Source organism: Mirounga angustirostris, unplaced genomic scaffold (assembly GCF_029215605.1).
Source record: "Mirounga angustirostris isolate CCGP_5_RB_7025 unplaced genomic scaffold, mMirAng1.0.hap1 SCAF_12, whole genome shotgun sequence".
Lineage (NCBI taxonomy): Eukaryota > Metazoa > Chordata > Mammalia > Carnivora > Phocidae > Mirounga > Mirounga angustirostris.
Genome location: NW_026991720.1, coordinates 75,641,222 through 75,653,939, shown reverse-complemented (window position 1 = coordinate 75,653,939; position 12,718 = coordinate 75,641,222). Strand labels below are relative to the sequence as shown.

General features: G+C 37.1%; 1 protein-coding gene across 3 annotated transcripts in view; it reads left to right on the top strand.

Annotated features, from left to right (window-relative positions):
* DMTF1 (cyclin D binding myb like transcription factor 1) overlaps positions 1-12,718 on the top strand; it is a 59,633-nt gene that overhangs the window by 23,609 nt on the left and 23,306 nt on the right. For all 3 annotated transcript variants that reach the window (XR_010406546.1, XM_045864782.3, XM_064575332.1), the window contains 6 exons: positions 4,594-4,751; positions 5,872-5,904; positions 6,815-6,924; positions 8,813-9,041; positions 10,234-10,385; positions 11,684-11,893. Coding sequence is in view for 2 of the 3 variants with exons in the window: in XM_045864782.3 (XP_045720738.1) it covers positions 4,594-4,751; positions 5,872-5,904; positions 6,815-6,924; positions 8,813-9,041; positions 10,234-10,385; positions 11,684-11,893 (892 nt within the window). In the remaining variant the exon portion in view is untranslated. The remainder of the gene's footprint in view (positions 1-4,593; positions 4,752-5,871; positions 5,905-6,814; positions 6,925-8,812; positions 9,042-10,233; positions 10,386-11,683; positions 11,894-12,718) is intronic.

Sequence of the window (12,718 nt, the reverse complement as noted above, 5' to 3'; positions counted from 1 at the left end):
GGGAGAGGGAGAAGCAGGCTTCCCGCTGAGCAGGGAGCCCGGTGTGGGGCTCGATCCCAGGACGCTGGGATCATGACCTGAGCTGAAGGCAGACGCTTAACGACTGAGCCACCCAGGCGCCCCAACAAATTTTGAATTCTTAGTTTAAAATAGCTGTAATGCGTTAGTTAACACCTGAAGTTTAGACAAAATCCTAATAGCTTCTCAGAATCTTAAAGCCCTGTCTTTTCAAGCAGCCTGTAGTTTAAGCTTGTATTGTCTACAGCCTAAGATATAGGTCTTCTTCTTTGAATTTATGACATGAGACTTCCGCCTTTAAAAAAAAATGAATAATTTAGTTCATTTCCCTGTTGAGGCTTATCTGCTGTTAACTAAGTCATCCTTTTCATTAAATGTCTCTGGAACATAGTGTTTCTGAGGTACTGGAGATATGGATTGCCATAACACATGGTATTGGCTTTTTAAAAGCCAGCAGTTCATTTGGGAATATTGAAAGCAGATGAAGAGCAATATAAGGCTTTGTACCATGTGAGTGATACATGTTGTGAATTCTGCATGAGATCGGAGAAGGAAGAGTATATTCTTAGGGTTAGGACAGTTACGGAGAATATTTGGAAGAGCAAGGATTTGAGTGGAGTCTTAAAGGAACAGAACTTGGGCTAGAATGGGGCTGGAGGGAGCATGAGCAAATGCTGAGCACCAGGGAGTCAGAAACGAAACCCAGAGCACAATAAATTAGCCCTTTAACTTGTACTGAGTCATTAGCCTCTGGAAACTTGGCTTTGAAGTCCAGTCCAAAGAACTAGAACTCTGTCCCATAGGAAATGAGAAAAACTGGTAACTTAGTTGAGTGAGAGATTGGTGGAGTGGTCTGTGCTCTTCTCAAGGAAATTTTTCCAGTTATTTGCTGACCATTCCCTTAAAGGAGTTAGTGCATGTTTGAACTACATACCATCAGCATTGTTTGGGAATGGGAGGTGTACAGTATTTATTTAACCATTCTCCTATTGTTTGATACTTAGGTGGTTTATATAATTTTTCACTATTATAAATACATTGCTGCCTAGAATGTCCACATTCTTTTTTTTCCCCCCTTAAATAGTTGTTTATAATGTCCACATTCTTAAACCTAATTTTAATCTGCACTGTTCCCAAGCTAAGCTCTGTAAACTATAAAGAGTAAATAAAAAACTTCAGTTCTTTGTTAATGAATAAAGATCCTTCCCACCAAACTAATTTTTTTAAGAGAAACACAAATACAGTGACCATTGAAAACGTATGTCCGCTGGTCACATACACTTTAGTTAATTAAAACTTGGAAAATGCTGCAGGTTTAGATTAAGACAGTAATGAATGGTAAGAACACTGAACTTTGGGAATTAAGAAGCTGGTTTCTTGTCTAGGGGATTGGAGTAGATGGTTTCCAAGAACCCCTTCAACTCTATGAATAAAGGGCGGGAATGCGACAGATATTGGAGACCTTTTAGAGGACCATTTCACTTGACCAGATGAGAGCAATTAAGGACTCTATAAACTACAGTGATGGCAGAATTGGCAGGGAAAGGGCAGATGAGCAGGTAGTCTCTAAGGACGCCTGGTGACTGGATGTCGGGGAGGAGGGAAAAGGAGGATTTGGAATAACTTCAGAGTGTTTTATTTCGGATGACTGGGAGAATGATTAATGGATTGGCAGAGATAGGAAATGTCCAAAAAGATGTACTGATCGTGGGAAAAGGTATTTTGTTTGATAGTTGACCATGGATTTTATTATGTGCTGCTATTTAAGAACATTGTGGAGCCATTTGTAAACCAATTAATTAGACGTCAGAGAAGTGAAAGTAACTGCTACAAGTGGAAAAAAGAGCGCAAAAGGATCTTTTCATCTCACTATATGGTCATCCTGCAACACAGTGCCTTTCAGATGTTTAGACTTGTAAATGTTAGGTTTAATTATTTGCAGAACTGGCATAAGAGAATTTTAGATTCTAAAATTTAGAAACTTTGGGGCACCTAGCTGGTTCAGTCAGTAGACTGTGACTCTTCATCTTGGGGTCATGAGTTCGGACCCCATGTTGGGTGTAGAGATTACTAAAAAAAAAAAAATTTTTAATAAATAAAACATAGAAACTTTTTACTGTGAAGTTTTGTATATTCAAGAGAATGTATATAATGCATATCAGTGTAGTTTTACCTCTTTTTGAAATTTATGTAAATAGATTGATTCTTTGGGTGTTCTGTAACTGGCTTCTGTTGTTTATTACTGTGATTTTGTGATCCCTACCCTGTTGATTTTTTTTTTTTTAGCTGTATTTCACTATGCCAATGCATATACTGTAAGTTACCCATGCATAGTTAATGGTTGTTTTGGGTCTTTTTAGTTTTTTTGCTATTTATTTATACAAATTTGATGGGTGTGAATGGTATTTTATTATGGATTTAATTTGTATTCCTCTGATTACATACTTTTATATGCTTACTGGCCACTTTTTATGTTTCCTCTTGGAAATTCCTGTTTGCGTTTTTCATCAGTTTTTTATGGGGTTATCTTTTTCATTTTCTAGACATTCTTAATGTTAACGGCATTTTGTTTATTTGTATGACAGATATCTTGTCTCAATTCAGTGGCCTATCTTTTCCTTCTTCCTGGGGGTCATTTGATGAAAAAAGATTCTTAATTTCAATATCAAAATCCTTATTCTTTCATATTTTGCATGGTTATTTAAGAAATTCTCCTCTGCTTCAAGGGCATAAAGATACTGCCCTAGATATTGTCACATAAAAGTTCTATAGTTTTGCCTTTCTTGTTGATTTTTTTTTTCCTATAGCTCTGAGATGGGGTTTCACTATTGGGGTTTTTTTGGTTTCATATGGAAGATCGTTGTCCCAGCATCGCTATGGAATGTTGGTCTTCTCCCAATCTGCAATGTCCATTTTGTCCCAAGTCGAGCTTCCCCAGATTTGTTCCTGTTTTCTGACGTGTTCCTAGGTTCTGTTTGTTGATATTTGCACTAGTATAGACAGCACTGTCTAGAGAAATCAAAGCATCTGATGGGGCAAGTCTCTTTATGAATGTCTTGGCCCTTTTGGGCCCTTTGCTCTTCCATTATAAATTTAGAACCAAGTTGCAGAGAATGGAAGACCGTTGGAATTTTTATTGGGACTGCACTGAATCTGTGCATCAATTTGAGGGTAATTAACATCTTTACAGTATTCCATCTTCCTATAGAGAACATTGTATACCCTCCATTGTAGTGGCTTCCTGTTTAATACCTTTTGGTACTTTGTTTTCCTCCACAAAGGACTTGCATCACTTGCCTAAGATTTAGTCCTGTTGCTTTTAATTATGATGTCACTGTAAATGAGAACTTTTAAACTTTTTTTGATCTTTGTATAGAAATGAAAATGACTTTATATATTGATTTTGTAACCAGTATTTGCTACTCTTAAGTTTCTACATATATAATACCTGTGAATGATTTTTTCTTTTTCAATCTATACTTTTTATATATTTTCTTTTATTAGGTTATCAGCAAATCCAAACTCAATAGGAATATAATCACATATGAATGTTCTATGTTATGAATGTTCTTTCCATATCTATAGCTATTTACATTTTTTCCATAAATTTAATCTTTAATGCTGTAATAATAACAATTTTTTTTTTTAGTTAACACAAAATTCCTGGAGTAAGCTCACCTTCTGTGTTGATTACTGACCTTCTTACACATTGCTGGTGCTCAATATTTTAGGGACTAGGGGATCTGTGTTACAGAAGGAGCTTGCCTGAAAATTCTTTTCTGAAACTATCCTTGTGTGGTTTTGCTACTGAGGTTATGCTAGCCTCATAAAATGAATGAGGAAGTGTCCCCCCTGTTTTTCTGTACCCTAGAATAGTTTAAAATCAGAATTATGTTTCTCTTGATTGTTTGGTAGGATTTACCTGTAAAGTCATGTGGGCCTGATATTTCCATTGTGAAAAATTATTAATAACTGATTAAATTTTCTTGGTGGTCTGTGCTTATTAGATTTTCTATCTCTTCCTGAGTCTCTTTTGGTAAGTTGACTTTTTCTAGGAGTTTATTCATTTTATTTAAGTTTTCAAATTTATTGCCATAGAATTTTCATAATGTTCAACTCTCTAATCTTTGTAGCATCTCTACTTAGGCCCCATTTTTTCATTTCCAGTATTGTTTTGTCTTTTAGTTTTGCCATAGTTTATCTTTTCATATTTTATTAGTCTTGATGAGTCTTTTCAAAGAACCATTTTTTAGCATTGCTTGTAGTTTGTTATTTGATTCCTGGTTCCATTCATTTTGTTCTTACAATTTTCTTCTACTTTCTTTAGATACTAATTTTTTATAATTTTAAAAGGGGTTGACACAACTTGACTTTATTGCATTTAATAGTTTATTTTTGGAGCATTTAAGTATCACTTTATTATCTCTTCAAACATTTTAAAGTTTATATTTGACTTACTATTTCTCTAAATGCCATTGATGATCCTGCACATAAAAAAACAACTTTTAAAAAGCATAGTATATCCATATGCATTTTATCAGAAATCCCTAAATCAAAGAAATGTAACCCATTTAGGCACGCGGAATAAAAGATGCTACAGAAATCATCTTTGAGATGTCAAAAGACGAAAGAAAAGATTTCTACAGGACTATAGCATGGGGTCTGAACCGGCCTTTGTTTGCAGTTTATAGAAGAGTGCTTCGCATGTATGATGACAGAAACCATGTGGGAAAGTATGAAAACTTGTAATGCTGCATGTTTTCATGTAATTAGGGGAAATATTTAAAGAGCTATCATTTTTTAAATATAGTTATCAGAATTTTAATTGGAGACAGCTATGAATTACTGTTTGCTGTGTTAATATTTTTTTTCTCCAGGTCCATGTTGTAAATACGGAAATCTCATTATAATAAGGCTTCTTAGAAATTAGAATCTCAATCACCTTATATATGTCAGATTTTAGACTTAGCTGTCTTCATCAAAGTCTGCTTTGTAATAAAGTAACATAATAAAAATATAGTGGTTAAAGATTTAGGAAGTTGAAAAAAAACCTCTAAATTCATTGGTAACGTTGTTCCTTTTTTTTTTTTTTTTTAATAGTATAGCATTTCCTAGGTTAGTGACTTTATATATATATATAAAACCAGAGTGGAAAATAAATAACTAAATTTCTGAATACAATGCCTGGATTTCTGTTATAGGTAACATTTATGGGAAGGCATCATTTTTTTTTCAATGCAATGATTCTTTTGGTGTTACTGACATATTTTTAATTTCTCTTTGGGAATTTTAGGTAGTTATACTATGGCTTATTAGATACTGCTTTAAAAAAGAACATTGCATTGGCTGTATTGAGTATTTGCCATCTAAAGAAAATGAGCCTTTACATTGGAGCAAGAGTATGGCAGATATCCGTGCATGGGTAGGGGAAATGAAGAGAAGTTTTTTAAATTTTTTGGTGCCTTGTGAGAATTTACCATAGATTTGCATTTTGGCTCTGGTTTACAATGTCATGCATAGCTGTGTTAGAGGGCCTGAAACCAGTTTTGAAATAATGGAAGACTTAAAGCAGAATAGGAGCAAATATGTTTTAAATGTTGAATTTTCCTAGAGAAAGATGTACATTGCTCACTTTTATTATAGCTAAAAGTATTTTTTTCTTACAAAAAAGAAGATAGAAGAATTAGTTTTAATTTTTAGTAATTTACTTTGAAATTGGTTACTTTTAAAAATATTATCAGTATGCTAAGTGACTTAACATTTGGCTCCCTAAGTGAAATTCTGATTTTTATTAAGGTTTTTTAGCATTCTTTGTTTTAATTGATCTTTTTAAAAATTTCTTTAAATTTCTAGATATACACCTGAAGAAATTGAAAAGCTCAAGGAGTAAGTTTAAAATTTTTTTTCTTTTCCTGAATTCTGATAGTTGGGTTTTAACTTTTTTAATACCTTTGTTTTTTAAACTTTTACTGTGAAAATGTCTAGAGATTTTTAGTAGACTGGTGTAATTTAATCCTGCTATTAAGCATGATTGACCATAAGAAGAACTTTTCAGATCCATACATGCACAGAGTAGCCATGCCCATAAATTTCATCTTCTCCTATAGTGAGTTGCTGAATGAAATGTGTCCTCAGACCACTAATAAGGGTTACAGAAGAGATTAGATGGCCATTCTTGGTGGCCTGAAGACTAAATACTAAATACCAGGAACTTAATACCAGGATCAAAACCAGGGTTGTGCTACATGCTTAGTTTAGAATGGTGACTTAGCAAATGTTTCACTTAATGTCTGGGCGAACTCTACTTTATGAAGGCTATTTCACAGGAAAAATAATTTTCTTTGTTGAGTAGGGCCATAAAGTATGGGTTAATGGATTGTATGGATCGTGGAAAAAATTGAGGGTTGATCCTCTTTATGATGGTAGCAGCTTGGGAAACTTTTTCAGATGTCTGAGAAGAGCTCGTTAGGAGTACTGAAAAGGGAACAATCTGGGGATTGCCTGGGAGATTGTGTCAGTAACCTGAGGGGAAATTTGGTCTTTTTTGAACACATATCCAAGTTACTTATTTCTTCTCTGACCCAGGAAAAAGGCAATTGCTGCCTGTTTTTTTTTCACCCACAGACAACTGTGGACCCCAAAAAAAGGCCACACTTTCAAACTTTGGCTCTCAAAGTATTGCTGCCCACAACTTCCAAACCAGTCAAATGGGAAGAAGAAGAATGAAGAATAAATGATGAAATTAAAAGGGAGAAAACAGTTGAACCCAATGCTGATTGGCAGACTCTTGTTTTAGGCTCCGGATAAAGCATGGCAATGACTGGGCAACAATAGGGGCGGCGCTAGGAAGAAGCGCGTCTTCCGTCAAAGATCGGTGCCGACTGATGAAGGATACTTGCAACACAGGTACTGTGAGCGCTGCCGATGGGCTGCTCTTGTCTCCATCGGAGCTTCCCGCCCTGTCACATACTGCTTTCTCTTCTCTTCTGGAAAGAAATTTGTCATTCACTTGAGTTCACATTTTATTTTCTTCACGCTTTGTAGGCCCGAGTAATCCTTCATTTTTCTGCTTTTGTGCGAGGTGACATTGTTCACAGGGACACATGTCCTCAGTTTCCGAGGTTTTAGGTATAGCATGTTTCCATTTTGTAGCCATTCAAAACTGCTCCAGTTGGGAAAGTTGTTACTAGGTTTATGTACAGGAAGTAGTTTTAATTTAAGCCCATCTAACTGTTGAGCTTCTGTTAACAACAGCTTATCCACTCATGTTTATAAAAAACTTAAAAAGTTATCTTTCAGTGCTGTGGCTCTGTTTTGCTTATTTCAAACAAGTAAGTATATTTTTCCATAGAAAAGACTTGTCGTTAGTGTTTCAGTCTCTAGTACAGACCACACATGCCTATTTAACTCTTAATGTATACAAATGCACTGATGATACTGTTAAACCTACCCTTTGTGACCAACAACAGTATTGAGGCTTCGGCACTAGCTCTCAGATAACTTTTCTGAGCCTCAGTCTCCTCTAAAATGAAGAGTTAGAAGAGGTGATCTGTAACTCTCATATATGAGAAGGGAACTATGATCGCATAGTTCCCTTTTAGCCCTAAAATTCTCTGAAGGAGCCACAATCTGTGCTCAGTCTTTCAATAAGAAAAATAGTTCTCAAGTTAAGCTTCCAGGTTATATATTTTCTTTTTTCACCTCCCTACCCCGCCAAAGTGGAATCAGGAATATTTCCTGCTTAACCATTCATTCCACCAGCCCTGTGACCCACAAGACATTGAGAACATAAATCCCACCAACTCTGTCATTCTGTGGTTAATGACAGCTTAATGAATGAAGCAGGAATAGGAGCTCTAGATTTAGGATTTGACCCCAGAGTTTCATGTAAGGCACTGTGAGTACAGAACCCCTTTTGTTGCCATGCTAAAGTAGAAGAGCAGGACTTTGTCTTGAATATATGGTATCCAGAACTGTGCCTAGAACATAATAGAAGTTCAATAAATATTTGTTGAATGAATGAGTCCCTGATGCAAGCACACAACTCTTGAAATTTTCTAGACATTTTTAGCTACTAGTAACAAAATGGAAACAGAAGTAGAAGGAGTAAAAAAAAATGTTTTTCTGCTCAAGTTCCTTAAGAAAAGAACAAGAGGATCATTTGGTGTCATTACTGGTTTATGGCTTTAGGAAAACCTGGAGTAAAATCATGTGTGAATACCAGTCTCAGATTTCTGTTTTATCACAATATCTTAGAGTTGGGATAGTGGGGAAAGGAGATGGTATAAACCTAGTTTCCATTTTTACTTAAGTGGGTAGGAGCCCATAGGAGTTACTCCACTTGTCTCATCATTCATTCCTCTGATGAAGGATCTCTATTGAGCTTACTCAACTTCTGCACAGCAGGGAATTTTAGGCAAGACTAAGGAAAAATTGTGATTGTAAGTTTCTGTGTCCATGTCGCCTCCATGAAGCTCTTCCCACTTAGGATTAGTGCATCTTGACAGCGTATAATTTTTTCTAGGTATGTATTGCGTAGTTTTTCTTTCCATAAGGAGTCAGTCAGTATTTTCTAGTAGGATTCTATATTTTCTTTTGTATCAAGAACCTTACTGGGCTAGTCAGGTGCAACCGTCTTAGTAGATACGTGCAGATTCCCGCCTCAGGGTCGTTCAGAAATAACTTGGTGCTGCTGCGTACTTCCATCAGTCCTTGGAAATACAGGGCTGTATCTGATTTGCAAAAAAAAGAGAAGAAGGTAGCAGTAGTGGTCTAGATGATTTCCTTCTTTCAGGGAAGTGGACGGAAGAAGAGGAGAAGAGACTTGCAGAGGTGGTTCATGAATTGACAAGCACTGAGCCAGGTGACATAGTGACACAGGGCGTGTCATGGGCAGCTGTGGCAGAGCGAGTCGGGACCCGCTCAGAAAAGCAGTGTCGTTCTAAATGGCTCAACTACCTGAACTGGAAACAGAGTGGAGGTACTGAATGGACCAAGGAAGATGAAATCAATCTCATCCTCAGGTTTGTGTCGTAAGTCCTTTAATAACAAAAGCTGCTTAATAGCTATAGTTGTCTTGACTGGTATTTCCTCTTTTGGTTTCCCTAGATGCCTAATGTCTGAAAAGCATCCTTTCCATAGAGAAAGGATCCATGGAGGATCTTTCAGATCCTATGCATTTCATATTGAGCTCTTTTTTTTTTGTTTTGTGTTTGTTCCTTTTTAGAGGATTTAGTGCTCGTGCAAAGTACCAGATTGAAGGCGTGGAGACTGAAGTCCTCTCTCTGTCCACAGAACAGGTACGGCACAGACAGTGGCCCTGCAGCTTGCCACTGTCCCACCAATGTGCCTCAGTGCTAGCAGAGGGGCTCCATGTGCAGGGGAAGAGGGCTCTTCAGTCTCCATGCCCTTCAATCTTGGGCTCCTGTGCTAAGATTGCCAAGAAGGGGGCCCAGTCTGCAGTTACCCCACACCTTCCCACTGGCCCCAGTCACGCACTTCCATTTTTTTTTTTTAAGGTAGTCGGTATAACCATTAAGACTCAGTGATTCAAGTGGGCAAAAATACCAACAAGAAAATGTTTGAGACACTGAAGTAATAAAAGCTACTCCCTCCTGAAAATCAAAATCGTCATGACAGTTGAAGCTAGAAAACAAACAGACCATTCATACCCCAAATTGAGTGGTACTATCATGTTGATGGTTTTTGTTTTGGTTGCTGCTGGAGTATTCTGTCTTTCTAGCATTTTATTTTGGGTTTTGTTTTTAATATACTTCTTTCAACCGGTCATCTGCAAATAGCTCATTTCTCAACATTTTTATTACAGATATGGAGAAGCTCAGATCTAGGAAGTAACTTGCTATGACACACTCTAAAACATGGCAGAACACTATATAACTAACCCTGTCCTTACCCTCTTCTAACCTTTAGCTACTCCCTTGCCTTTACAGTGCTTCATCTGCTTCTGACCGTTTACGGTCTGGCCCCTTGCTTGTACCATTAACAGAAGGCTTTTGCCAGTGCTCAGTCATAGCTCTCAGCTCTGGGAGCAGTTCTGCACCCTTGAAATTCTTTCCCATGCAATTAACAGTAGCTTTTCCGTGACCAAAGCTGCTGTCCCCTTTATTGCCGGTGCCATCATGTGTAGTCAGAGGAGGGTTCTTCCAGAGAAATCCATTAACAGGTTCTAACAGACGTTTGTTTTGTAACCTGTAGGATAGCAGAGCTTGATGTAGCTGATGAAAATGACATCAACTGGGATCTGTTAGCGGAGGGATGGAGCAGTGTCCGTTCACCACAATGGCTTCGAAGTAAATGGTGGACCATCAAAAGGCAAATTGCAAATCATAAGGATGTTTCATTCCCTGGTAATGTATTATTTGCTTCTTAAGTCCTTCCCTTGTCTTACCAGATACTTACTCCTCAGAACTTAGAGGTCAGAAATTCTTTGCCTCAGCTAAAGAGATACGAATCTTAGTAGATCTTCACTTAAATATCTCCTCTGTTTCTTTGGGTAACTGTCTTTTCTTCCCTTGAGGAGTTGATGTGATGTGTAATTGTCAAAGCACCTAAGACAAAAATATACACGTTTATACACATTCTTGTTCTCATATCAACTGAAGAAGAAAACGATTTTACATATCGTGTACCAAAATGAATTTCTGAAAACTTAGGTTTAAATCAACTTTTATGTGCTGAATAATTTCACGTATTTTAACTGGGTTTGTCATTTAGAGATTGTCTTTGGTGGTTTTATAGTATAAAGACCATAAATCTATAATTCATTTATTACATAAATCTAGAGATCTTAAGCTGGGTTTGCTTAACCGTGAGGCATAGAGCCTAGCCTGCTTTACACCGAGGTGCAAAACTCCGTTGTACGGTCCATGTAATTAGGGCAGTCAAATGCATTCCCCTTAGCGTGGCGCTCCAACTTCCATTTTTCCCACGGAAAATTAAATGCTGAAGAACTTTGGCTTGATGAAAATAAGAGTTTTTAAAAATTAAGTACATAGTCACAGATTTATAAAGCTAACGTTAAAACCGGAAGAGTGAATGCATACTCATGTGACAGGAACCCACCCAGATTGCAGTTATCACCTGAGAGTATTGATAGCTTATCATGAATAGTGGAATGGGGCAAGTCTGGATTTGACTTCCCTGCACAAGAATTCAAGGTGGTTGCATATTACTGTCGTTTGGAAAAAATGAGCTGCTACTCTGGAGTTGTGAGTTAAACTAAAACAGTCAGGTGTCCTTGAGTACTGGTGGTGTGGAGGAGAAGTACACTATTCGCTTAAGGAAATAAGCTACTTTGCATTAACAATATTCTTCCTAAATAGTAAGAATTTTATCCTGAAGCCCTAGGACATAGCGAAGGTTTTATTTTCATGTTCCTCACAATGGCTATTTTTTTAATGTATCTTAGGTGGCAAGAATAACATGTTAGGAATTTTTTAAATTTCTTGTGATGGATAATGTTTCCAAAAATTTCCAGACAGGTTGTAGCTTTAAAATATTTTTATTGTTATTTTGCTGAGCTCTCACATGCAGTGTACAATTATTTATTCCAAATACTTTCCCTCCTTACCCCCACCTCCCTTGCTGCTTAGATGGTGGTCTGTCGGAGAATCAATGTTCTTTTTGTCTACCCATCTCCCTTCAGTCTTAATAAAAGGTCTTAAACAGTTACATGAGAATCAAAAAAACAACCCAACGCTTTTGGAGAATAAATCAGGATCTGGAGTTCCAAACAGTAATTCCAATTCCAGTGTACAGCATGTTCAGATCAGAGTCGCCCGCTTGGAAGACAGTACAGCCATCTCTCCAAGCCCCATGACAGCCTTGCAGATTCCAGTCCAGATCACCCATGTCTGTAAGTGTTTATTGGAGACTCCTTGCTATTGGACCTGTATGATTTAGTAATGGCTCTAACACCTTTCATTCTTCTAGAATGTTGGCAGGAATTTGTGCAAGTTGACAGAGGCACTCTAAGGCATTTTACAATTGAGCAAAATAGAGTTCCTAAGGTGGCACATCATTTGTAGCAATTCACCAGAGACACAGATTGGGGGTGGATTTGAAGTCGTGTGTAGAAGAAATGAGTTTGGTGAGATTGAAGAGTTTCTTCAGCAAGTAAAGAGCCAGTTTCCTGTGGGAACTCTTTTGTTTATCCTTTTTTTTTTTCCTTTGCCTCTGATATTTTTTGTGTTTAATGAGATTTTGAGACCTGAACAATTGTTACAGGGAGAGGAAATTATTTCCTGAAATCTAAGCCAAGTTGATAGTTCTTTTTTCCCATGGTAGAGTAACAAAAGGAAGGAGAATAAAATTCTCAGAACCAGATGATTCTTCAGTTTTTTCTCATTTCTTTTGTCTACCTAAATGCTAACGCCTATGGAAAGGTCATTACCAAGAGTATACCAGTTGCTGTGTTATTCTCAATCGGGATTATTGGCATTTTGAGTGAGATAATTCATTGTTGGCAGGGCTGTCCTACACATTGCAGGATGCTCAGTGTCCCTTGCAATAGTACTTCCTAATTACTATGGCAAATAAAAACGTCTAAGGATTTTCACCTTTTTGAGAATCACTGGGCTATTGGTTGTGGTGACACTATATATATCCATATATCCAGTGACTATCAGAATTACCTTGGAGACCTTTAAACTAATCATGCCTGTCTTAAAATTCTTATTTA